The 27,191-nt window shown below is 37.8% G+C and overlaps 1 protein-coding gene across 1 annotated transcript in view; it reads left to right on the plus strand.

The window, feature by feature from the left end:
* Nucleotides 1-2,751: 2,751 nt before the first annotated feature.
* CEP152 (centrosomal protein 152) overlaps nucleotides 2,752-27,191 on the plus strand; it is a 92,500-nt gene continuing 68,060 nt past the window's right edge. Inside the window, 7 exon segments of the mRNA XM_020977134.2 lie at nucleotides 2,752-2,908; nucleotides 11,095-11,188; nucleotides 19,657-19,760; nucleotides 19,982-20,048; nucleotides 24,630-24,890; nucleotides 25,515-25,683; nucleotides 26,807-26,947. Coding sequence (XP_020832793.1) covers nucleotides 11,102-11,188; nucleotides 19,657-19,760; nucleotides 19,982-20,048; nucleotides 24,630-24,890; nucleotides 25,515-25,683; nucleotides 26,807-26,947 — 829 coding nt within the window. The 5' untranslated portion in view covers nucleotides 2,752-2,908; nucleotides 11,095-11,101.

Here is a 27,191-nt window from a genome sequence, read left to right on the forward strand (position 1 = left end):
AATAAAATCATTTCTGCTTTTGCAGTTCTTGGGGCTTTGGGGCATATGTGCCCAATGGTGACAGTTGGTCAGCAGCTGATATAAGTAGTGGTGGGCATGGTGGGCCCCCTCTCCACACGAGTTGCTCCCCTTAATGTTGACTTAGGGGTTGGGCTAGCAACAGGGTCAGTGGTCTGGGGAGCTCTGCTATTCCCAGGGATATTGAGGCCAGGGTTGCGTGTGGTCTTCATCACAGGGGTGATTGTGGTGGTTGATGTGGTGTGGCATGGTTTGGCCCACCTAGCACATCACTCCTGTTGTCTCTCCCTCTGGACACCTTGCTGCTTCAGTGGTGGCAGCTGGTGCTGGTGGTAGCAGGGATGGCATCAGCAACGATAGGGCTCCCCTCTCATAGGAGTTCCTCTCCTGGACGACCACTGTGCAGTCAGACTAGAAGCAGAGCTGGTGGCTGGGGAGTACTGCTATTCTCAGGCTTTTTGCCACACTTGCCTGTCAGTGTCTATCGATCATGTACAAGTCAATGCCTGTGCTAGGCACAAAGGCAGGAAATGGATTGATGAGTTTGGGGCACAGCAAGCAGACAAATTTGGCTGGAACACAGTATGAATGAGGGGGAGTAAGGCGAGATTATTTGGAAAGATAGGCTGGATCCAGTATATTAACATATTAAGATGCTGTAGTGTTTGTTGTGGGGCTGCTAAGTGGCACAGTAGATAAGAGTGCTGGGCCTAGAGTTCAAATCTGACCTCAGATACTTACTAGCTGTGTGACTCTGGGCAAGTCACTTAACTCTGCCTCACTTTCCTCATTGTAAAATGAGCAGGAGAAGGAAATGGCAAACCATTCCAGTATATTTGCCAAGAAAACCCCAAGTGGGGTCACAAAGAGTCAGACATGGCTGAAAATGATTGTAAAAAAGTGTTTATTGTCCAATTCATTTGCTTGGTCCCTAGCAGGAAGGGCACTGTATTGAATCTACCTCTTGCCTTTCTAGCTAGACTGTAAGCCCATCTAGACTGAGAACTGTGCCTCCTACTTCTTTTTATTTCCAGAGGTTGGCACAGCCTAGCATAGTCGCACATGCTCAACAAAGGTGATATTGACATTATGGAGGATGTTATGTGTAGCCCAAGGGAAGAGAGAGACTTTACCACTAGTCAAGTCTCCCAGCTGTTTTCTATGGGTGGATTACCTTGTGCCAATTTCGAGTCCTAGAATACCATAGTATCTTCTGAGATCCACAATTGCTCAGAAGAGTTTAGCCTAGCTATCCTCATAGGAAAAAAAAGTTGAAAAATATCTATCATCCAGACCGTGATATGCAGCTGGTGGGCCACCCAAAGAAGGAATCCACTTGTATATCTGTCTTGAACAGACACTACAACTACACGATGAGCTAAGCCCAAGGTGAAAAAGGAAGAGGAAAGTATACTGAATTACCTTTGGAGAATTGCAAAGTTCTGCTAAAGACCCCAACCTTCTCCCCTGAAGAAAAGGTCCTTTTAATATCAGTATTCTTTAGTGTTCCTGAAATGGAATGCCAGCCTCCAGAGAATTAAAGTTAAGGGTGACTCAAAGGGCAATAAAGAGGAACATGGTAGATATGAACAGGTTGTAGCACATTATAATACAAAAAAGAGTTGGTGTGAAGGATGCCAATGGGGAGATGTATAATAAGAAAAAAAGATGGTGTGGTCACAAAGCAAGAGTAAAGGAAAATTAATGGATAGGGGTGTGTGTGTGTGTATGTGTGTGTGTGTGTAAAGAAATTATGAGACTTGGACAAGACTCATATAGATTGGTTAGACATGAATGGGCTGTGATCTGCATCTTTAAAGGAAGTGTACCCACAACAATGAGATCACAGAATTGTCAAAGCATTTCGTTAAGCACAGTGACTACTTTGTATGAGGTAGGTACTCGATAAAAATGTTTGTTTTTAGTAATTGTCCTTGGACTAATAGACTGTCCTATATAGGTCTACAAAAGACTGACCAAGAGGCTGAAAACCACTTGAATACCATTGTATTTTTCAGTGGTCTGGTTCTTCAGTCACAGATACAACCAGATTGCACAAAATACTGGTGGTCATGAATCTGCACTCCCATTATGAGTAGGTACAACAAATTCCTATATGAATGTGACTATTCCTTTCTTCCCTTAAAGAATGAAGATAAAATTAAGCTCTTTCCAAGAAAGTGACTCTAATCATTTACATAAGCGACGTAGTGTGAGGAAAAGAGCACTAAATCAGCAGTCAGAAGACCTCCGGTTGAGTCCTGGATCTGATATAGTCCAGCCGTGCTATAAATTTGATTAATCAATAAGCACTCATTAGCACACTGTGTGTCCAGAATTGCGTTAAGCGTTGGGGATGCTGCCCTTAAGGAGTCTACATTCTGTCCTGGAAAACCATATGGGCAAGTTCCTTGAATTCTCTGAATCTCATTTGCAAAAGGATGAAATCATAGGACTTAAAACTACACTTAGACTTTGGGTGTCTAGGTAACCTATCAACTCGCCCCTCCTTCAAGCAGGCTCCGATTGGCTCACGCCTCGACCAATGGTGGAGTAAGCTGAACTTCCCGCCAGCTCTGGCGCCCGCTTTCAAACAGCCTCACATTCGCAACCGCGAGTGGTTCTGCAACCTAGCTTCGAAAAATTAGCACGCTGGAGCTAAAAGTACCGCCCCCAAGCCAATTTAGCCCCGCCTACCTCCGGGCTTTCTGCTCGTCGATTGCAGGAGTGCACTGCTCCTCAAGCTTCCATGCTTCATGTTCGGTTGTAACGAGGAAGCGGCGGCTGGGGTCTGTGTTGTGTGGGGCGGCACAGCTGGAAGGAGGTCCCCGCTCTAGTGTTCTCTTACCCCCCTCAGCTACGGCGACGGCGGTGGGGCCCAGGGGCCCAGGTGAGAGCTTCGCTTTTGCTTCTTGGGGCGGCGGCAGCGGGTAGGGAAGGGGGTGGGGACGCGCTCCGCGGGTCTTCCGCGCCGGAGGACTCTCGGGCCCCCGAGCCCCAGCGCCCTTTCAGTCTCTCCGGCCCAAACCCAGCAGGTGCCCCTTCTCAGCCTGGGCCCGCCCTGAGCCCGCGGCCAGGTCCGTCGCTCGCCGGTCTCGGCGTCGCCGGGTGCCTGAATTCTGGAATTGACAAGGCCCGGGTTCTGGCGGCCCGGGCCGAAGGCGAAGCTAACGCCCCCGCCGCGGGGCTGGGCGAACCTGCCGGGCCGTGCCCTTGACCCTTGGACCCCCGCCTGCTTCTTGGACCAAACCTAGCAATGCCCACCTTGCTTGGTGCTAGGTGGGAACGGGCTGCTTCTAAAGGAGGTGCACCGAATGAAGAGCTCCCGGCCATGCCCTTGACCCTGGGGCTCTGTGCCCCAGCCTGCCTCACTGGCTGGTCCGCTGAGGGGCCAAATGCAGAAGTGCTCACCCTTCTCGGCCCTAGGGACACTTCTAAAGGAGAGCCACCGAGTGAGGACCTTGTATAGTGTCTAAACCTCGCACACACTGACTGCCCAGGGTATATTGGAGGCATTTAACCCCGAGTGAATCAAGGAAGACTTGGGTTCGGATCCCACCTCTGAACCCTACTGGCATTGTGAGCCGGCGCAGGTCACTTAACTAAATTCTCAGTGGCCCAGCTCAAAGTGAATAATGGTCAGCGTGCATTGGGATAGCATATTTTCCTTCTCAGGAGTTCCCAGTATCAGTGAAATCGTCTTATCCTCGAATTGTATAGAATGAAAAAGACCTGGTTTTTAGGTGGTGGTGGTGGTGGTTCAGTTATTTAAGTTGTGTCTGATTCTTCGTGACCCCATTTGGAGTTTCTTGGCAGAGAAACTGGAGTGGTTTGCTATTTCCTTCTCCAGCTCGTTTCACAGATGAGAAAACTGAGGCAGATAGGGTTAAGTGCCTTGCCCAGGCTCACATATCTAGTAAGTGGCTAATGTCCGATTTAAACTCAGGTCTTCCTGACTCCTGGGCAGCTGTCTGTGCACTACTCCATACTGCCTCTCTTTCTCATCCTAAGATATGATAGGCTTTTATTTTAAATATTTACTAATGATCTAACTTGTTTGTTGACTTTGGAGGCCCTGAATAATTTTTCTGGTGGATAATTTAACTTCATTTTTTCAGATGCTGAAGTTTTGATTTCATTCAGTTGCTTATTTGAACATGTCTTAAGCCTTAAAATTTGTTTTCTGTGCATTATTTCTTGATAATTTTTTTAATTTTAAAGGCTATCTTTTAATGTTTTAAAAACTAAATTCATTATCTTATACCTGATAAAAGTGCTTGGTTAATCCACTGAATTTGGGGTCAGAAGAGGCCTGAGTTCTGATTTTGACTTGTAGTTACTACCTGTGTGACCTTGGAAGAGTGAGTCACTTTCCTTCTCTGAGCTTTACTTTTGTCATTAGTAAATGCAAGGGCTAGTTTAGGTGACTTCTCTGCTTCCTTATAGCTCCGTATCTATGATCGTAATAATATATTTATCTTGTTATTGTAACTTATCTATAGCTGCTGTTGGAAAACCAGTTTGATTCTTTTTGCTGTAAGACTTAGTCTTCCTCTAAAAGAGTGAATGGAGTTTAGAGGTTTTTACCCACTTTCTTAGCAGTTTTTGACATATTACAACCACAGGTAAGCACTTTGTCTACTTTTTAGTTATTTTTTCCTTTTTTTTTGGTGCTAGGTATGTGTAGTAGTTTCTTGTACTTGGCACTTGTAGAGAAGGGAATTAACATAATAGGCAAGTGGGCTTTTCTGAATATGCTCTGCTTAGAGTTGTATCAAATATTGAGCCAAAGGAGTTAGAAATCAGAACTTGGAGCTCCATGGTAGGGGCCAAGCAAAAAATACCAGTGATAGTAGAACTGGGAACTGAGAGTGGATCAGACATACATAGTTTTATAGTGCCTCCAGCCCCAATATTCAGTCCAAGTCATGATTGTCTTTTTCCTGTGCTACCTCACAGTTGCATAGTGTTGCAGAAAATAAAAGCATTTTCTTATTTTTCTCGTTTGATCACTACAGCATTTCTGAGTAGGCAAAGCATTCTGTTTTATAGATGAGGAAAATAAAATAAGGGAAAAAATTAGAGAGCTTGTGACTTAATCAGGATTATACAACTAGCTAGGACTAAGACACATGTATTTCAAAGGTATTAAATCTATATATCCTGTGATGTGGCAGAACTGTTTATACAGATGATAGATGGTAGCTCACATTTATATCCAGAAACAGCTTTGTACTTTTTAGACTTTGAGATGGTCATTTAAATTTTGGGTCACATTTTCCTTGTCTGTAAAATAAAGAGACTGGATATGATAGTCTCCAAGATAATTTCCTTTAGATTTATATTGCAAACTGCCTACACTGTTCTACCTGAAATATGAATATATTCTAAAGTAAAATTTACCATCCTTCTTTGTTGCTCATTTATCTTCTGCCTTTAAAGAATACTGTTGCTTGTCCATAAGGAAAATTTGTTTTAAATTTGTACTGATCATTTACACTGATTCCCATTTTACTTGCTCATCCTTCCTACCATGGTCACCTCTGATAAAACCTAGCTTCTTTCTAACTGATACATTACGTTTGGCCAAAATATTTTGGTCACTTTCTTTGACTTCTGTCTTCTTTGTTTTGCTATTTAAATTACACTTAGTTGTGTCAGCATGTTTCCTAAGTGAGGTTTGAAGGTTGACTCAAAAAGCTTATGTGCATGCAAAAATGTTCACTGACACATAACCCATTCTTTCTTTTTTGAGTGAGGCAATTGGGGTTAAGTGACTTGCCCAGAGTCACACAGCTAGTAAGTCTGAGGTCGAATTTGAAATCAGGTCCTCCTGACTCCAGGGCCAGTGCTGTAGCCACTGTGCCACCTAGCTGCCCCCCATATTACCCATTCTTGCCAGTCTGCCCAACCTTTGATTAGTCCTTTGTGTGTCAGTAGAATGATATATGGATAAGAGAACACCAATCCCTGTCTATAACTGGATACTGAGAACCAATTTTGAAAATTTAAACTGAAGACAGTGTAAGGGAGAAGCAGAAATTATTTAATTTCCTTGTAGAGTGAGGGTTCTTAACCTGGTGTCTGTGAATTTGTTTTTTAAATATTTTGACAACTATTTCAGTGTAATTGATTTCTTTGGCAATCCTATATATTTTATTTTATGCATTTAAAAATATTATCCTTAGAAGGGGTCCGTGGCTTTACCAAACTTCCATAGGTGTTCCTGACACACAAAAATGTTAAAAACCGCTGGTCTAGAGGCAGCTGGGTGGTTTTTTATTTTCAAGCTGGGTGTATTGGAAAGTACTAAAGAGACAACATAATTTTGAACCTGCTACTTATTAGCAATATATCATTATATAAGTCATTCAACCCTTTCTGGCCTAGGTTTTCTCATCATACCTACCTTACAGAATTGTTTTGAGGATAGAATGAAATAATGTGTATAAAAACACTTTGTAAACCATGAAGTGTTATTCAAATAAGATATCATTATTAAGAATTTTGGCCTGATTTTGACTCATGTCATGTGCTAATTTTAATGACTAATTCAAATATATACTATTTATTTATTTATTTATTTAGGTGAGACATTTGGGGTTAAGTGACTTGTCCAGATTCACACAGCTAGTGAATGTTATGTGTCTGAGGCCAAATTTGAAGTTAGGTCCTCCTGACCCCAGGACCATCCTCTGTCTACTGCACCACCTAGCTGCCCCCAAAATATGTGCTTTGATGTTATTGAATCCAAAGAATTTTAGAACTTAAAGGAACTTTAGAGAGGAAGTTCAACTCTCTTATATTACAGATGTCAAAACAGACCCAGATAACTGAAGTTAAGACTTGCCCAAGCTTATACAGCTATTTGGTTGTAGACACAAAGTTAGAAACCTAAATTCCAATCCAGTCTTTTTTCTACTTCATTCAGTTGCTTGCAAGCCTCATTCAAATGAATGATTTTTAAGGAACTGTGTTCCGAATGAGGAAAAAAGAAAGTATATGCCAGTATTTTACAATGGGGAAATTTGCTAGGTTGATTGTATGCAAACTTTTGCACACACCTTAGGTTTTAATAGTGTATAATGTGGAGTTGGGACATCTAACTCTATTTTGTTTATACTGATTTATATGATAGAGAAGTACACTAAGGTGGTTGTTTTTTATGATTTGGTACCACCAAATAAGGAACCAGTTAATCAAACATCACATACGGTCTGCAGCTAGCTCCAAGAAGGCTCTGAAAGTAAAACAAATTGATTTGTAGTCATTTTACAAGAGAGAGGTGTTTTGAACACTTGGTGTCCCAACTGAGAATTCAGTCTTCAACAGTTGTCACTAGAAATCAGGTTCTTTACAGTACAATATTCTTTGTGTTTTATGTATTTCTCTTGTATTTCAAAATGGTAGGAAAAGGAACAGGTCAGAAACTCAGGAAAGGATAAAAATTTTGTTAACATTAAAAAGAATAAATTGAATGGGAAGTCGATGATAGGCCTAGCAATCATGCCTTTCTGTTTGTCAAGATTATTCAGGGCTTTGAAGTGTTTGAACTTTGCAAAATTGGGATACTTTTAGTGTTAATTCAAATCATTAGCAACTTTGTGACTATAGTTGAAAATCTATCCTCTGCCTTTTTTCTTCTGTTACAGCTCTTAATTGATATCTTGGAGTTATTGTTACTTTTGGAATTGACCTCTTTATAGCTGCTAGAACTTCTAAATGATCAGTCAGGCTTGTTTCCTTTAGGTGTCACAACCTGAATAAATTTTGGAGCAGGATGTTTGTTACTTGCAGGAGGACTTTTAACATATGGAAATTGCAAGGATTTAAATGGGCTTCTTGGTAGAAACAACTAACATACAATTTAGGACTGCTTTTTAAAAATTTATTTTTATTGATAGCTTTAAAAAAATATATCACCTATATTTCCCACTGTTTCTCTCCTCCTCCCCCTCCCAAGTAGTTATCCCTTATTAACAAAAAGAGGAAAACAGTTTCACAAAAATAACCTATCATTTTACTATTATATGCAGCATTGGGACTGATTTTAAAAATATAAAATTATAGTAATCCAAGTGCTTATCTTAATATGAAATGTTTAAAGCTCCTAATATAGATTTTTGTTTAGATTGTTAATTTTTGAAAAACTTTGTAGAAAAGTTTTTTAGGTTATAAATGAGATTTTAAAATAAAATACTCATGCTGAAAGAAAATCGTAGTTATTATCTTTCTTCAAAAACCTGTTCTTCCTTTTAACGTAATTTCTATACATCACTCTGCTATTTATTTATTCTCCCATATCCAGAACCTTGCTTTGCCCATGCTTGGATCTGGGTCATAGTTCTGGGCAGCAGTCCTGGGGTGAAGAGGAGTGCTAGCATGTAGTGGCAGTGCAGAGGAAACCCTCCTCACAGTTCCAGGACAGAAAGGCATGCTTGTGGTCACTAGTAGACCAGAGCACAGTCCAGGAAAGGAGTAAACACCTCGCCCCTTATCATACCACCTTGCAAGAACTGAAGATGTACAGGTCCCTACAAGTATCTCTGAAAACGGCTGTATAAACCCCTGAAGCTTGGGACAATACATTCTCCACATTGGAAGCAGACTCTTACCCTAACAAAGAGTTTAAAACTGAAGTAATTGGCCAGGATCATGAGCAAGCAGTGCAAAAAGAGTCAGACTTACTTTGGTGAAAAAGAAGATCAAAATATACAACCAGAAGAAGACAACAAAGTCAAAGCTCCTACATCCAAAGCCTCCAAGAAAAATATGAATCAGTCCCAGGCCTTGGAAGAGCTCAAAAGGGAATTTGAGAAGCAAGTAAGAGAAGGAGAGGAAAAACTGGGAAGAGAAATGAGAGTGATGCAAGAAAATCATGAAAAACAAGTCAACAGCTCGCTAAAGGAGACCCAAAAAAATACTGAAGAAAATAACACCTTAAAAAAATAGCCTAATCCAAATGGCAAAAGAGGTCCAAAAAGCCAACGAGGACAAGAATACCCTAAAAAGCAAAATTGGCCAAATGGAAAAGGAAGTCCAAAAGATTACTGAAGAAAATACTTCCTTAAAAATTAGAATAGAGCAATTGGAAGCTAGTGACTTTATGAGAAATCAAGACACTGTAAAACAAATCCAAAAGAATGAAAAAATAGAAACAATGTGAAATATCTCATTGGAAAAACAACTGACCTGGAAAATAGATCCAGGAGAAGAATTTAAAAATTATTGGACTATCTGAAAGCCATGATCTAAAAAAGAGCCTAGACATCATCTTTCAAGAAATTATCAAGGAAAACTGCCTTGATATTCTAGAACCAGAGGGCAAAATAGAAATTGAAAGAATCCACCGATCTCCTCCTGAAAGAGATCCCCAAAGGAAAACTCCTAGGAATATTGTAGCCAAATTCCAGAGTTCCCAGGTCAAGGAGAAAATATTACAAGCTGCCAGAAGAAACAATTCAAGTATGTGGAAACACAATCAGGATAACACAAGATTTAGCAGCTTCTCATTAAAGGACTGCAGGGCATGGAATATAATATTCAGAGGGCAAAGGAGATAGGATTACAACCAAGAATCACCTACCCAGCAAAACTGAGTATAATCCTTCAGGGGAAAAAATGGTCATTCAGTGAAATAGAGTACTTTCAAGCATTCTTGATGAAAAGACCAGAGCTGAATAGAAAATTTGACTTTCAAACACAAGACTCAAGTGGAACATGAAGAAGGAAAGAAATCATAAGAGACTTATTAAGATTGAACTGTTTACATTCCTGCATGGAAAGATAATATTTATAACTCATGAGATCTTTGTCAGTATTGCGGTAGTTGGAGGGAGGAAAATTGTATGTATGTATAGAGATAGATAGATAGAGGGCACAGGGTGAGTTGAAGATTAAGGGGTCATATCTGGAGAATAAAATTAAGGGATGAGAGAGGATTATACTAGGAGAAGAAGAAAGGGAGAGGTAGAACGGGTAAATTATCTCACAAAAAAAAACAGAAAAGAAGGCTCTTACAGTGGAGGGGAGACAGGGGAAGGTGAGAGGGAATGAGTGAATCTTATTCTCATAGGATTTGGCTTAAGGAGGGAATAACATACACATTCAATTGGGTATGGAAATCTGTCTTACCTTACAGGAAAATAGGGAGGAAGGGGACAAGAGAGCAGGGGGATGACAGAGAGGAGGGCAGATTGGGAAAGGGTGTAATTAGAAGCAAATACTACTGAGGAGGGACCGGGTCAAAAGAAAGAATAGAATAAATGGGAAGGGGCAGGATAGAATTAAGGGAAATAGAATTAGTTTTTCACAACATGTCTACTTGGAAGCGTTTTACATAACTGCACATGTATAATCTATATTGAGTTGCTTGCCTTTTCAATGAGGTGGGTGGGGAGGGAGGAAGGGAGAAAATTTGGAACACAGTGTTTTAAAAACATGTGTTTAAAAAAATGTTTTCACATGCAACTGGGAAATAAGAAATACAGGAAATGGGGTACAGAAGTCTATCCTGCCCTACAGGAAAATAGAAGGGGAAGGGGATAAGAGAAGCGGGGGGAGAGATAGAAGAGAGGGTTAAAAAAAAATAAGACCTAGTCCTAGTCTTTTCCTCCTTTAATGATTCCCTTTTACTCCTCTAATAATGTTCACTCTTCCCTATCTAACACTTTTGACTACAACCTCCTTTGCATGTCCTCTGTGGCCAGGCCAATGTCAGGGCTATTTACTGTCTCCATGATGTGTATGCTTTCACATTTCCATGCCTTTACTTAGACTCTTCCCTTTTCCTGGAAGGTGTTTCCTTGCCACTGTTGAATCCCTACTTATCCTTTAAAATTGTGCCTGGTTGTTACCATGCCTGGGACGTCTCCTCTGATGTACTTATTAAGGGTCTTTTCTCCCATCAGGCTTCACAAAGCACCTTACTTATATCTCTCTTGTGTACTTATCAGATACTGTTTTGTACTATAATTATTTGTATTCCGTATTTTATTAGATTATATGGTCCATGAGAGTGAGACTTTGTCTTACTAAAGTTTGTTGAATTTGGGCTTGAAAAACTTTCTTTTTCAGAAGGACCATGTCACTAGACTTTGGCAGTGTGGCTCTTCAGACTCAAAATGATGAGGAGGAATATGGTCAAGAGGATTATGCCAGAGAGAAAGAGGTAACAAGTCAACCCAAAAGGGACCCCTAAGCTATTATTTATTTTATTCTTATTTTCAGATGATAATCATATTCTGTGACATTTTTGTGGAGAAATTCCTAGACTTACATAATCTCAGAGTTGGAAGCAACCAGACATCTTAGAGATACCTTATGCCTAATCACCCATGGTCCCTGCAGCACAGCTGACAGGTGGCTAACCGTAAAGGACTCGGGAGGGGGGGAGGGGAGGTCATTATATACTGAGGCAAGCATATTATTCCACTTTTGGACAACTTTAGTTTTTACAAACTTTTTCTTACATTATATAAGCTGGAATCTGCCCTTCTGCAGCTTTATAGAAAGATAATTCTTCTTTTGGGGATCATGTAGAACCACTATGATCTCTCTCTTATGGTAGAACTCTTCAAATACATAAAGATAGCAATTCTGTCTGAACTTCTGTGTATACCTGCCCCAGTTATGGCAGTTTATGAATCAACTTCGCCATCTTGGCCATGTTACCCTGCATATGTTTCTTGTAAAGATAAGGAGTTCAGAACAACTCATTTCTTCAGATGTATCATCTGACCGGGTCAAAGTGCAATAGAAAACTTAATTTTCATAATATGGATATCATGTTTCTATTAATACAGCCAAAGGATAGAATGACCTCTTTTGACTGCCATATCTTCTTAACTTTGGTGCGCTTGGCAGTTCACTAAAGAAAATCCTAGGTCTTTTTCATGGTAATTCTTGTCTAGCCATGTCTTCCCTATTTACATTAGATTATTTTGAACCTAAGTAGGACTATATGTCTATCCCAATTAAATTTCATCTCATTAGATCAGGTTTTAGAGACTGATTCATGCTAGCTATCCCGTCTAGTTTTGTGTTTGTAAATTTGAAATGTATGCTTCTTTCTAAGTTATTGATAATGTTGAACATTGAAGTCCCAAGTAATATTACTTTTGTAACTTTTCACTAGGGACCGTCTTCAAATGCAGCATTAGCAAATTTTTTTTTAACTTCTTCCAACTCAGTGTTTGAAACAGTAAAACAAGAAATTACTGATATGAGAGAAGTAATGGATTCTCCCATCTTAAAAGATATGTGAGGGGCAGCTGAGTGGCACAGTGGATAGAGCACCTGCCCTGAAGTCAGGAGGACCTGAGTTCAAATCCAGCCTCAGACTAAACACTTGACACTTACTAGCTGGGTGACTCTGGGCAAGTCACTTAACCTCAATAGCCTAAAAAAAAAAGCTTGCAAAAAAAAGACATATGGAGCTATTTTTTGAACTGTTTCTTTATGAAGGAGAAAGTAAACAATTCAGATAACATTTTATTAAAGTACTTTGAGATCTAATAGGAGGATATTCATTTGTTTTTTATTCATGGTAAACTAAAAATGTGATTTTATTATAACAATTTTTGGTTTTGCTATAAGAATTGGAAATAATTATTTTTGTACTCATATGACTGATGTTTCATACTGAGCATTTTCAGACTTACTAGCTATAAATGAGCCCAGAATGAGGAAGAGAGTTCAAAATTGAACACTGTATACATACTTGTCTATAGAAGTCTTCCTTTGCAGGTCGTATATGCAGAATAATGATTTCTAGATGTTCTTAATGCTCTCCATAGCTCTTAAGTGACAGAAGAGGTAGTAGAGATATATTGGGAATATTGCCAAGGGCATCAGCTCTTCCTAACTCTTACTCTGTGTTTCTTCTCAAAACTGTGGATAATTGGCCAGTGATGATTCTTGAGAATTAGTTGTCTTGTGTTAGTAATCTAATCTAGGAAAGGAGAGGGAGAGTGAGGATGTGAGGAGGGAGTCTGATAAGAGTAGTATGATTCAGAAGAGAAAGTAGTTAGAAATGTGGGATGATTGGCCTGTTAGAGAGAGGCTGCTGTTAAATATTGTGATGGAAATTTCAGGACCTAGCTAGTGTCCAGGATATTATGCAATCATTTGGAGGTGCTTAAAGCCATAGGAATAGTATTTTGATTCATGAAGAGTCAGAATGTTCTTAGCATTTCCCCCTCTCTTGGTTGAATATTTCCCTTTGCCGGAAATAATATAGTGAGGCACAAGGAAATGCCAGAAAGAAAAGAGCTCTACTAGAAAGTGAGAAATACAAGAAGACAAGCTTTAATAGGGTAGAGAAGAGTTTATCTGGGAAGTTGTGCAGATAAGGGAGTTGCCTCAAGAAGGCTGGTTCTTAAAGTCATTCAACTGACTTTATGGACTACCTTTCCTCCACAGACTTTAACAAGATAATGTTAACTTTGACCTTTGACTACAATACAGGGCTGGAGAACCTATGGCCTCGAGGCCATTTGTGGCCTTCTAGGCCCTCAGGTGCAGCCTTTTGACTGAGTCTAAGTTTTATGGAACAAATCCTTTTATTAAGGGGATTTGTTCTGTAAAGTTTGGATTCAGTCAAAGGGGTGCACTTGAAGACCTAGAAGGCCACATTTGTCCTTGAGGCTGAAAGTTCCCCACCCCTGGATTTGACTTTAGAATTCTGTCAGTAGAAACATTTTAACTACATTGCATTTTGTTGTTATGCCCTGTGATTTTACCCAAGGGTACCCACAAGTCAGAGAATTTTGAAATTTTTTCAGGGCCCTGCTGGCCAGTTGCAGGTGTAGTGAAAAAGGTGTCGGGTTTAGTGTCAGCACCTGGTATGATCTTACTGTGCTGCTTCTACTTAGCTATCTCTTATGACACTGGGCAAGTCCCTTGATCCATCTGGACCTCAAGTTTTTTTCATTTCTAAAATGAGGTGATTGGACTAGATGGCCTATGGGCTTTCTGACTTGCCAAATCACTGATCTTCGATGAACATCTTGATAATGAGTTTGTTTTTTCCTTTTCTTTTCCTTTTCTGTGGTTAGTAATGAAGGACTTGAGGAAACTGTATCTCCTTTAGGAAGCAAAGTGTTGTGTAAATGAAACATTTACATTGTTAGATGTAGAGGAGGTTGAAGGAGGTTTCAGAGGTTGTTTAATCAATACTACCTGAAAGGGCATTGGGTTTGGAGCCCAAGGACTTGGATTTGAATCCCAGTCCTGCTGCATGCTACTTGTGGGACCTTGAACAAATCATTTTAACTTTCTGAGCCTTGGTTTCCTCATTGTTAGCTGGCCTCTAAGGTATCTTCCAGCTCTAGATCTATGAACCCATGATTCAAGTTGTTACCTTTCCTATTTTTAAATATCTTCAAAGATTTCAGAACTTCCCTTAGTAACTAACAGGTGTTCAGGGCTTAATTACATATATGATATCATAACTGGTTGCTGTGGAAATATAGTTGTGTCACAAAAGATTTATTTTTGTAAGTTTTTAAGTAGTTGGTAAGCTAATCTTAAAGAATGAAGGGCACCCAAGTTTACCAACAAAACAATAATTCCTAAAAGTAGATTTGTAACTGCTGATTTTAAAAAAATGTTGTCCCTGTCTCCTAAAAGTCACACCTTAATGTAGTTTGCCATCTAGGTGATCTCACAATTCCTCTGAGTTTACACATACTGTCTATGATGTCACTAGAAATACCTCTGGGATTATGGTCTTGTTCTAGATAGTCAATTTGTTTTCCCTTTTGGGGATCTAGTAGTTTTGGTTAGAAATGCTTAGTGATTTGTAGTCTTAAGAGAATAGATATACTTGGGGATGTTTTGTTTAGAGATGAAAAACGTTAAACTTAGACTATGATCTTTAGAAGGAAGAAAGATAACTGCAATTACCTACAGCAGGCTTGCCATGCCCTCACACTTCTTACATTCGTCAACATTGACTTGGGTGATGCACACTCCATTATTTCTTCAGGGGTTCTATAGTAGAATTGAGAAGCTCCTGTGAGCATGGAGTGCTTGTCCTGTAGAGGTATGATTTTCATTGCATATTCCTTCTCCTGCTAGCTTTTACAGCATCTTTTGATGTAGTTATTGGACAGCTTTAATATTTGGTGCCCACTAGAGGGAGTTATAAAATACAGCATTTTTAAACATTTTATATTACTTGAATATCTTAGTGGGGTTTTATTGCGAACCCTTAATAAAATCAAAGTGCAAACAGTTGTAGGTAAGGGCCATACTAGATAATTTTCCAAAGCTCCTATTTTGCAATTCCTTATAAATTGTTTGGGTTGTACTATGTGAGTTCCCACCACAATTCAGATTCGTTCCAACGCAATTGGAACCAAATTTTGCAGAGAAAAATCAAACAGCTCTGATTGTACACAAATTGGCAGAATAAGTGTCTTTCAGTGATTAATTTCGATGTAATGCAAAGATCAATGGACTGGGAGTCCAAAATGGGATCAAAGTTCTGTTTCTAGCTTTGCCACTAACTAGTTATGTGGTGTGGGCAAATTATTTCACTTTTCTGGGCCTTAGTTTCTCATTAATAGCAATAACTATAATAATTCATACTTGTTTAAAGTTTTAAGGTTTCCAGAGTGCTTTCTGCAAAATGAGGGAATTGGACTAGATAATCTCCAAGGCCCCTTGTAGCTCTAACATTCCATTCTATACCATCTGCTAATTATCAGGTATATAGGGTACTTACTCCTTTGTGACCTTGAGTAAGTAATTTTGCTTTCTGAACCTCAATTTCCTCATCTGTAAAGCTAGGAGATTGGGTCAGATGACTTGTAAAACCTTTCCCTACTCTAAATCTCTGTAATCTTGTAACTTTTTGTCTTTTTTTAAGAATAGTGATGATTTACATTATGTTATAAAGGAGAAATTTCCTTTTAAGAGAATACATTGAATTTTGGCATAATCACTGAAGTGGAAATGCTTTTAGACATTCTGAACATGGTGTAATTCATAAAACAAAGAGTTATCCAAATTATCGTTGTGAACCTGGCCCTCTGTCAGGTCCTTGGTAATAGGCGTTTTCAAGTATAGTTACTTTGTTTTCAAGGTAGTAACTCCCTGTCTAGCATGTGCTCTTGAAATCATTATTTAATAATGTACATTTTCAAAATGCTCTAAATTATCTGCATGCATTTATTAGTTAATCTGTTCTAGAAGGTGTATAACTTTTCTATTCTCTATTCACTGCTTTCTCTTGGAATAAAAAGTGTCATATGTGGTCGGTAATATGAGTGAGGGTGATTTCATGGAAATTGAAGCTCACAGTCACTAAGGCCATCTGTTAACTGAAGTTGAAAATACAAAGAAGTGTGGATGTTTGCTGCTTCACATTCTCTGGTAAAAAGAGGCTAATATCCTACATAGGCTCTTGAAAAGGTCTAGATGTGTGTTTCACTAATGGAATTAATTGAGGAAAAAGGCCTTTTTCTTGGAGAGAAAGTTAAGGAGACGTGGTGATGCTTATAGAATGATTTCAGAATGAATTTAGTAATTGTAATAGAAAAAGATTATTTGCCCTTTTCCCTAGAGGTCATTTAAATTCAAAGCAATGCTTATTTGATTCAGTTGGTATACAATAACTTCCCACAGATAATGTTACTACTTCCTAGGTAAGAAACTGTATGTTGTATTTGGAGTTAAAGGGGATTAAGTCTTATCATCTTTAGCATGTTTTATTTAGATGTCAGATAGTATCTAAAAGTGAAATAATCTTATTTTATACATTTTTTGGCCTTTACTTTGAATGTTTGGTTACATTCATAAGTTAATATGGAAATTCTACTTTTTATGGCACAAGGTTGAATGACTAAAAAAAGTATATGTGATTGGAACTAAGAGGGTTGGACATTTTGTTCTCCAAAAATGGAAGTTTTGGGGGTGGAGAACAGTACCTTCTATTTCCAAGTGGCTTTGTGTGTTAGATTAGAAGAGCTTATAATACACTAACTTTTAAGTCATAGAACATGACCAAGCTGTGTCAGAGAGCTTTTAAAGAGAAGATTCTTGAGGTGAATGAATGGCTTTTAAAAGTCTTTTCTTTATAATATTTGTGAAGTATTTTGTAAAGCCAAAGAAAGTTTGCTAAATGATAAGTATCCATGCTTATCTATGAATGTTTTTATTGACAGATTGTTTATGCTCTAATTAATATATTTTGATGGAGTACCAGCTTTTTTTTAACGTTGTGGCACTCCAAGTAAGCAGTAGTAACTGGTTATCTATTGTGTAGCTTTCTAGTATCCTTGTGAGGGGGGAAAATGTACAGTTCAGCTGTCCCTGTCCAGGCTCCCCTGCATGTGACTATGCACTTGAACCTCACTGAAAGTTTAGAAGAAAATGTACTTTCCATACAGAAGTCCTTACTTGAAGTAAGTACGAAAGATTTACTTTGGATTTCTTTTTTTAAAAAAAAACTTGTTAAATAAAATGTGTGTGAATAGCTTTTATACATAAAGTAGTACTAATAAATATGGACCAAATTGCTTACACTACTTTTTGAAAGATCTCGTGGATATGAACTATTTTTCTAAAATGAAATTTTTTTTCTTTCTTTCTCTCTGGAAGGACCTTGATTTCACCTGGAGAGACTTAGTTTTGTAATGCATTTTAGTGTTCCAGGTTTATAAGCATTGAAAATGTTTTTGAGGCACTTGAATATAGTTTTTCTGTTAGAAATTTTTTTCCTGTTTACCTAGAAATCATGTTTCCCCACTCCATTCTTGCTCATATTATATTACATTGCCAGGTGTCACTACCTTTAAACAGACATGCAGGTAATAAATTTGACCATTGTGTTATTGTTATTAGTACAGAGCCAGTTAGGAGATGAGTGATTATGAAGGATATTGCCTCTCCCCTTTTATTTTCATTTACCTGTAGGGAACAAAATGGATTACCTCTGGAATGATAATTTGTATAGCAATTTCATTTTGAAGTGCTTTGTGAGATACTAAATTATTATAGCTATACTATCTTTAGCTGTTGCCTATATACTGTATCCAAGTCACTGGGAAGGGAAAACTATTTTGCGTAGATTAACCAGGAAGACCTCACTTTATATAAAATTTTATGGAATATTTAATGTCCTCAAAAGACATGGAATAAATTTGTTAGAAATGGATTTATATACTTTGCAGAGAATAAATCAGTCTCCTATGATTTAAACTGGTGTTTAATTTCTTAAGGACAGAGCTTGTTTAAAATTTCTTCCACTGACCCTTGTCACTTAGCACTATCTTATTTGAAGCATGTAAAACTCTTATTACATTTATTTTAAGGCACCTTTAACTGGGGCTGAAGACATTACAGTGGTTTTTATATTCTTTAGAACTATTCTAATTAGATTATTAGTCATCTACAGAGGCCTAGCTCATCCAGTTTGGAAAGTGGTTGAATAATTTTTTTTAGCTTTTTCATTATTTAGATTATAATTCACATAGGCAGAATACTGAAACATTGAACTATGTTATTCTACCTGAAAGGATGGAAATAAGAGCATAGCTAAAGTCTTGAATTAGTGCTTATGCTTTAGACAATGTATTTTTACATTAAAGTAAAAAACCAGAATCTCCAGTTATTTAAACTTTGTCAAAAGCAAGGTACTTTGTATCTCCTCAACATTAGAGTCTGATGGTTATGTACCAATTAACACTTCTCAGGGATCTGTTGCCACATTTACGGGGATATAAGAGTACCTAAGCCATCTGCCATTGCTATTCTGATAACGTGGGGATAAAGCTGCAGGCTGCCAGGCACCCCCAGGGGAGATCTATCAGGTTACTAGATCATGTTACTGGTAAAACAACATCCCAAAATTCAAATTTGTCCTCTGGTGCCATAATACTACTCTGTTTCTCTTGTTAATATGGCCAGCTATGGTTCTTCAAAAGCTTTTCTATTCTAGAGTATGTATATTTAAATTAGAGCCAGTTTCTTATCACAAACATTTATACATTTTAATATGAATTTCTCAACTTTGCTTTACACAAATTATCTCACAGACCAAGTAGGGATTATATAAATTAGCCTGTTTTTGATTGTTTGGCTTACTTGTGAAGTTCCTATACTGAAGTTCCATCTATTCTAATTCCTGATTATGTTGTGATGAGTCTGGAATCTCAAAGGTTATATTAGCTGAGCACAGGGTTAGTCAGGGTATATCAAGATGGAAAGGCTTTGGGAACCAACCAGTAATGCCCGAAGACAAGCCAAGTTCAGAAAAATAGCATCAGAAGGTTGGCCACCAGAGGATAATTTGTTGTTTTGGGTTTTTTTTTTTTGCCAGGGGCAAGAACTATACAGCAACTTCTGAAATTGCCTGTAAAGGCAGGGAGGATGTTGGTGGTATATGTTGTCATAGTGTGCCCACACTGATACATCAAATTAAACATCTGTTTAAGTATTGAAAGTGTTTGTGGATTTTTAGAAAAAAAGAAACATACAAACAAGCAAAAATCAGGAAACTTTTTGCCTGTCTTTGTCAAAACATCTCCCTCATGAGAAACTTTACCTATTCTTTATGAGGTGGTCCAAAGCCCCCAGGAATTTGGGTTAAATTTTTTTTTATATATATTAATTCAGACCTTCATTTTTCAGCTGCAGCAGTTATTGACAGACCTTCCTCATGATATGCTGGATGATGACCCCTCTTCTCCAGAGCTCAACTTTTCTGACTGTAGTGAGGATGCCACAGTGGGACAGTAAGAAAGAAAAATGGGAAAAACTCTATTAGATTGTTTCATTATTATCATATCCTGGTAATAGTAAATAAATGGACATATTTTACAAAATTAGAGCATTATAAATGGATACTTTAAATCTTGCATACATAAATGTATGTAGTGCATTTGACATCTATAAAGCTGTTTGTATCTATTCCAAAGGTAGACACTAAAATGAATATGTTTTTTATTTTTTCAAGAACACATCAGGTACAAGAACCGGAGAGCAGCTGGAATGACCATCAACTACTGCCTAAACCCCAAAATGTAAGTATAAATATCTTTTCCATTTCTTGGAATCAAAATGATCTGTTTTATCTTTTGAAGTTGCCTCCATCCCTTAAAGACATCTCTTAATGGGAGGGAGAAGTGGTCATTGTGGCAATCAGAACCATGACTAGGGATTATGACACAGATTGGTGTCAGAGAGGGAGGAAGAAGAGATCTCTGGAGGAAATCATGAGATCACTGCTTGTGTGAAGGCTGTCCTCAAAATCCTCACATCCTACCAGCCTTCATCTTCATTGTGCAATGGATGACTTTTGTGCAAACCACTCACAGTTGGGTGAAGGGGTAACTGATTCTCCCAGAGTTTCTCTCCTGTGCCCCTGCAGTCCCAATCCCCAAGAGGAAGTGAAGGTGGGCGAAGTGCTGAGGCAATTGTCTCTCTTGTCCCTGGGATGCAGTAGTACTATGTAGTAGATATGGTATATTAGGCCACCGGACTCTCCAAGAAGAGGATGTTTCTTTTGAAGATGGTTGCTTGACCAACAGAACAAAGTTCAGTTGAGTTCCAGATGTGCCATTAGGCCAGCAGAGGACCATGAGGCATGGAACAACAGGGCTTCAATGGGGAGAAAGTAAATATACTTCTCTAAATCTTAACTCTCTAGGACAAAGACCCATTCACCCTCTTCTTGTTACAGCTCTTTGGGTAAGTATTAGAACACCAGGTAATAAAAGAAGAAACTTTAAGGAGTATGTAAGAAGTGGGCCATTTGTTTCTGCCAGTACCAAGTAACACATTCACAAAATACAAGTTGGTCTTTGTCCTAGAGGAGAAGGTCAAAGGGCCAGAGAAATGCTTCTCTACTCTCCAGATTATCAGGGAGAATGAAGTATTTATTCCCTGAATGAATGGAAGAAGTGCTTCAAAGAGAAAACAAAGAAGAAATAAGATTTGAAGAGGCATTAGGGAATCCTAACCTGTGTCAGGATGTTGGAGGGTAGAAAAAAGTAATAGAGAAAGAAAAAAAGAAGTGTCAGTGAACATTCACAGCTAAGTTATAAGTATGAGATTTTTCTTGTAGTAGGGAAGCAGTGACTTCTCATGTTCCAAAAAGTGATGATGTGGAACCACAGGTGCTATCAGGTGAAAAAGCTATCTAGTAGGGGTTAGAGGAAGCAGAAATGTAAGTAGTGGTTAATTATTTCTGATGAGTGATACTGAGGCAGATATTTGTGGACTTGACATAAACAGTACAGGGTCTGCTATCTTTCCAGGGCATGTAGCTAGATTATGATGGAAAACCTTGCAAGAATTATTAAATTTAAAGATTACCACTCTTTCCTTGGTGTTTCATGTAGGGACAAATGATACTACCAGAAGGAACCTAGAAAATATTGCTTAAGATTATGAAACTCTGGACCAAAAAAACCCAGTGGCATTAGGGACATATTACTTTATTACTCATGCTGATTAAAGGTAGAGAAAAAAAGAGGGAGAAAATTTGGGAAGTAATTTGAGGGGTTGGCTAAGAAAATGATATCTGAGAATAGGATTTGGAATTTAAGACCAGTGCTTAAAATATAGGAATGATGATAGTCTCTTCAGTGATACCTTATACTTAACAAGAGCTGTTTTGGAGTCCTGTGAATCTGATCAAATAGGGACTAAATTAAAAAGAGAAGAAGAAAATATAGATCTTTCAAGCCTGATACCATAGATAGTAATTTAAGATGAAAAATGTCAGGAAAGGATCAGCAATTTACTAAAGATAGTTCCCAGAAGAAAGCAAGCAATAGAATCCATGGCTTCATATCTTTATACGCAAAGTTTAGGTGATTAACAGAATGAACAAGGGATTCTGTTAAAAGGAGGCAAATTTGACCTCATCCATCATTGATACTTGATGGATTAGGACTTGTGACTATAATATGGCTGTAGAAGAGAATAGCGTACTCTACAGGAAAGGTATTACCAAAGCAGTGGTGTGATAGTGTGATATTAAGAATCAATACTCCTATAAAGAAGTCTGAACCTAAGCAAGGCAGTGTAGAGAAATTTTGGTGAGGATCAATGAAGGGAGAAACAGAAAATAGTTGTCAAGGAAATATACTATGGATCACATGGAAAATGGTAGGAATTAAATGAAGAGTCTGGGAAACAGATTATAGACCTGTCATAGAGGCATACTATTATAGTGATTATCTAGACATCTCCTGGAGCCCTTTTTCTGCCAGTAGTATAATAATTGAACAATTTATGACTTACCTTAAGGATAATTTAATCTTTTAAAAGGTGGTGCAGGTAACCAAGAAAACTGCTTTTCTGGACTTGATTTTGATTTAATGAAGAAGTAGCTGCTGAAGTAGGATTGCTAGGAACTCTGGCTTCCATCACAGAGTGTGTGGTAGAGTTTATGAATGCTGGGCACTGTTTGAGACAGGCACTAGATTTGGGTGGGGGAGGTTTTCAGGGGTTCAGAGAAAGAATAGGTAGGATGTGGTGGCTTAATATTTTATAGGAGGAATAAGCCCTTGAAACCATGGATGTTAGCCAATAAAGATGAGAATCTGCTTAGAAAGATTTACATAACTGTATAGAAAACTTATTGGCCAACACACATAAGTTCAAGGCCTACCTCTGACATATTGGCTGTGTGACTCTGGACAAATTACTTAACTTCTCAGTGCTTTCTAAGAGAATTTATTGCAGAGAAGGTTCCAACCTTGCATTGGTAGAGGGGATTACCTGGGAGTTCCTCATACCAATGAAATTACAAGTTCATTTTCTATTCTTGTAGAAGACAGACTAAGATAAGTAAATGATGAGTACAAAAATGTAGCACAGTCCTGTATGAGTGGGATTGGGAATATTAAAGGCTTTAATGAATCATGTTTGGGAGTGTATGCTAAGGTGGTTTGTTTGTTTTGGTGAGGGATGTAAGAGAAGGATTGAAGAAAGGGATGGGACCACTCTCTGATGAGTAAGATAGTAACAGGTGAGAGTGAAAAGGCTAGACTATCTAAGTCTTATTTTTCTTTTATTTTTAAAAAGATAATAATCCTTGGATTATAATGGCTAGAACAAAAGTGATTAAGAAGACATTTGATAAATAAGGAGATAAAGTGTCTACATAACTTCAATGAGTCCACACCACCAAGTCCAGCTAAATTAAATTATCCTTAGGGTATAAAAAGAAATGGCAGCTGCTATTGTTCAGATGCTGTCATAGTTTTTGAAATATTTTGGAGAATGGGAGAGATACTGCAGACTAGAGAAGAGCAAACATCCCAATTTTCAAAAAATGGAAGAGGGTGGCACTTGCAAACTGTGTGCTAGTGAGCTTGACTTGTATTCTTGACAAAGTTCTACAACATGTTACCAAACACATTGGTGAGTATTTAGAAAGAGAAGTATTTATTAAAGTCGGTGAGGCTTCATTAAGAATTGGTAATGCTTGACTAATCTCATTTCCTTTTTTGACAAGTATACTTTGTTCACTTGTCAGAGGAATACTAGTCACCTTGGGGCATACTGTAATCTATATATGGTATATGGCATAGGTATATTACACTATAGGTATACTATTTCAAATTCTTCATTAACATCTAAGGCTTTCATACCATCCTTGTGGACAAAATGGAGATGTACGGGCTAGGTGACGGCACAGTTTCATGTACTAAGAACTGGTTGAGAGGCCAGCCCTAAAAAGTAATCACTAATGGATAGATATCTTCTAGGAAGGGCCCTCGTGAAGTACCCCTGAGATTTGAATAAAACCAAGGAAGGTATCTTTATCGAATTAGATGAAACAAAACTGAGAGAGCTAACATATTGAATAACAGTGTTAGACTCCAAAAAGATCTGGATAGGCTAGGACTATGGACTGAATTTAATAAGATGAAATTTAATAGAAATAAAATGTTCTACACTTGTGTTCAAAAACATCTTATCCCCAAGTATAAGACAGAGGAGAAATGGCCAAATTAATAGGTCCTCTGAAAAAGATCTGGAGGTTCTACTAGACTACAAAACCCAATATGTCGATGTTGTGATATGCCACCAAATAAGCTAAAGCCAATCTAGACTGTTTTAAGAATTAATAGTTCCTCAGTACTCTTTGCAGACTGTATTTGGAATACTGTGTTCAGTTTTGGGTTTCATATTTTAGGAAGGACATAAATAAGTAAAAGGTGGCCAGAAGAGAGGACTAGATACCAGGATCTTTTAAAGGAATTAGAGGCAATTAGCCTGGAGAGAAAAAACATGAGACAGAAAATACAGTAACTGTCTTCAAATATTTGGAGGATTGTCATGTAGTAGAAGGATTAGACTTATTCTTTTTGGCCTAAAAGATTAGAAGTAGAGCAATGGGTTTAGAAGTTGCAAAGAAAAATTCCTAATGATCATAGCTATCCAAAACTGTAGTGGGCTGCTGCATTGCAAGGAAGTATCTTCCTTTTGGAGGCCTTCAGACAGTGGGTAGATGGGCATTTATGACTCATGTTGTAAAGAATTCTTGGTCAGATATAGTTTGGGTCTGAAGTCCCTTCTGATTTCTGAGATTCTTTGTCTTTGAGTGCTTTTGATTTACCCTCTAATAGGGCTATAATGATGTTCAGAATTTGTATCCTGGACAGAAACATGCCAATGGTTGGGAAGACCATCACAGAAAAAATGAAGATATATATACTGGGTGCCATATTGAAGAAGGTCATAATGGAAATGGAAGTGGTTACAGTTCTTCAAATGACTGTGAACAGAATGATTTATATCAGCTTCCTGAAAACTTTAGGCCATATACCAATGGTCAGAAGCAGGAATTTAACAACCAACCAACCAAAATAATAAATTTTCCAGATGGTCAAAGGGAACATTTTCAGGTATTTCAAGAACTTGCTTTTAAAGGGGAGAATTTGTGAGTTGTTCTAACTACACAGATTTCTATGAGTATAATGACTCAGGCTTATACTAAATTAATCATGATGTTTTCTGTTTAAATCTATAGCAACCACAATTTTGTGTCAGTATGGCAAAATAGAGGGTTTATGAAGACAGTTATTTAAAAAACTAAAGGTTTATTTTAAATGACTATGACTTATATATTCTCTGAACTATATATCTTCTCTAAACTTCCTGTAGTCTCTAGCCACTACTGTTACTTATTGTGCTCCAATGAAAAACCCAAGTGTCTTGATACTACTAAGAGTGACAAAGCTATAATGATTCAGCAAAGTTCTGTAGTTGATAGATTTTATTTTGTGCAGCTTTCTTGCCAGTTTTTTCATTCTTTTCATAATTATTTGATGAGCATTAATTTTTTTTGTACATACCATCTCACAAAACTTAGATTCTGTGCCTTAAATCTGCTGATTTATTTTTGTGTAGTTATTTCTGTAATAAATAGGCTTTGATATTTGTTAGGACAGAGATTATATTGTTAAACTAAAATTTACTTATTAAAACCTATTTGTAAACTAACATCAGTTTCGTATGTCTTATGATAGCAGTTTGGTACAACACATGTTCCTACTAGTCAAGCTTTGGACTCTTATAAAGTGACATATAAGCCATACCAAATCTCCAGCCAAAATAATATCTCATCTATCCAGGAAAGAGCAAGAAGGAATGATGGGTTTGAAGAGATGCAGCAAAAATTTTTGGAGCCTGGTGAAAGTAAGCATTGTGACTTAAACCTTTTTTTCTTACCTATATATTTTAGTATATAGAAGTTTCTAGTTGTTTGAGCTAACAGAGACACTAGAGATCATTTAGTCCAATCTCCTCATTTTACAGATAAGTAACTGAAGGCCCTGAGAGGTTAAGTGATTTATTAGTATCATAACATCTCAGATTTAGAGATGAAAGGGAGTTTTGGGGTCTCTGGCCCAAAGTGAATTAGTACAGAATAGGGAAGAGAAACCAGATCTCTTAATTCCTTGTCCTCTTTCCACTTATTTTACACTGCTTAGTTACTTGGTTTACTGAACCCTAGATGGAGGGATTTTTCATTAGCATCTTTTTTCCTTACCGAAATATAATTTGGAGTACAAAATGCAGTGTTTTATTTTCTTCTTCTGTTTCAGATTTTCCAGTATAAACAAATATTGATTGATTTACATTTAGATCATACTTTTAAAGGTAATATATTTAGGCAACTTTATGTAGGATCCTGGGCTCATGGGTTCAAAGCTGGAAGGAACCGTAGAGGTCACCTAGTTGTCCAAAGTCCTCATTTTACAGAGGAGCAGGAGACTTGGAGGAATTAAGTGTCTTGCTCAGGGTCACAGAGGCTTGTAAGGATCACAGCCCAGGAAATCAAACCTAGGCCCTTTAATATTATATTTACACATAGCTTAAACTGATATAGTGGTGGCATGTTTTTTTCCCCCCAAAAAAAGGTACCCCTTTTGCTGGGTTGAAATATGCCATAGCTGACCAAATGATTATACAGGAATGAATATCTTATATTAGAACTTTTGTCCTCTTCTTGTTCCCCTCCCGCAGGAATTTTTTTTGTGTGTCTACTTTTTTTATGAATCAGCATATGAAAGGGGTCTTTGTACAAGGTACAAAGGAGACTTACATCCAAACTTTTTAAAAATTATAAGTTGTATATCAGCTCTTTAAAAAATGTATTTTAAATCACAAGATTACCTAGATTATTTTCTAAAAGAATATTTTCCAAAAAACTGACCTAGAGCTCTCTTTTAATGGCAAGTAGTAGCCCTAAACAAATGGCTTGAGATGAATGTTTTTATATTTTTCATCTAATAGGAATTTTTTTGTCTCATATTAGATTCTTTAGAAAATATGCAAATTGTGCAGCTTCAGATTCTTAATAAAGCAAAAGAAAGGCGACTGACTGATTTGTTGGAGAAGCTAGAAGAGAGTGAACGACAAATTAGATATCTGAATCATCAGCTTGTGATGTTAAAAGGTAAGGAAACAGGAAAATTGTTGAATACTGGATATTCCTAGGAGATGCTCAGATTTCATCTACACAATCCTTTAAGTTAAGTGTAACCTTAAGAATGGAATGTTTTACTGCAGAAACATGGAATGTTAGAGTTTGGGGGGAGGGAGCAGAGCAATAAGAGATCACGTAGACATCCACTTCTACCATTCTACAGAGAAGAAAACTGAGATCCACAGAGGGAAAAATTATTTGTCCAGGTCACATG

Source organism: Phascolarctos cinereus, unplaced genomic scaffold (assembly GCF_003287225.1).
Source record: "Phascolarctos cinereus isolate Bilbo 61053 unplaced genomic scaffold, phaCin_HiC Scaffold_3;HRSCAF=262, whole genome shotgun sequence".
Taxonomy (NCBI): Eukaryota; Metazoa; Chordata; class Mammalia; order Diprotodontia; family Phascolarctidae; genus Phascolarctos; species Phascolarctos cinereus.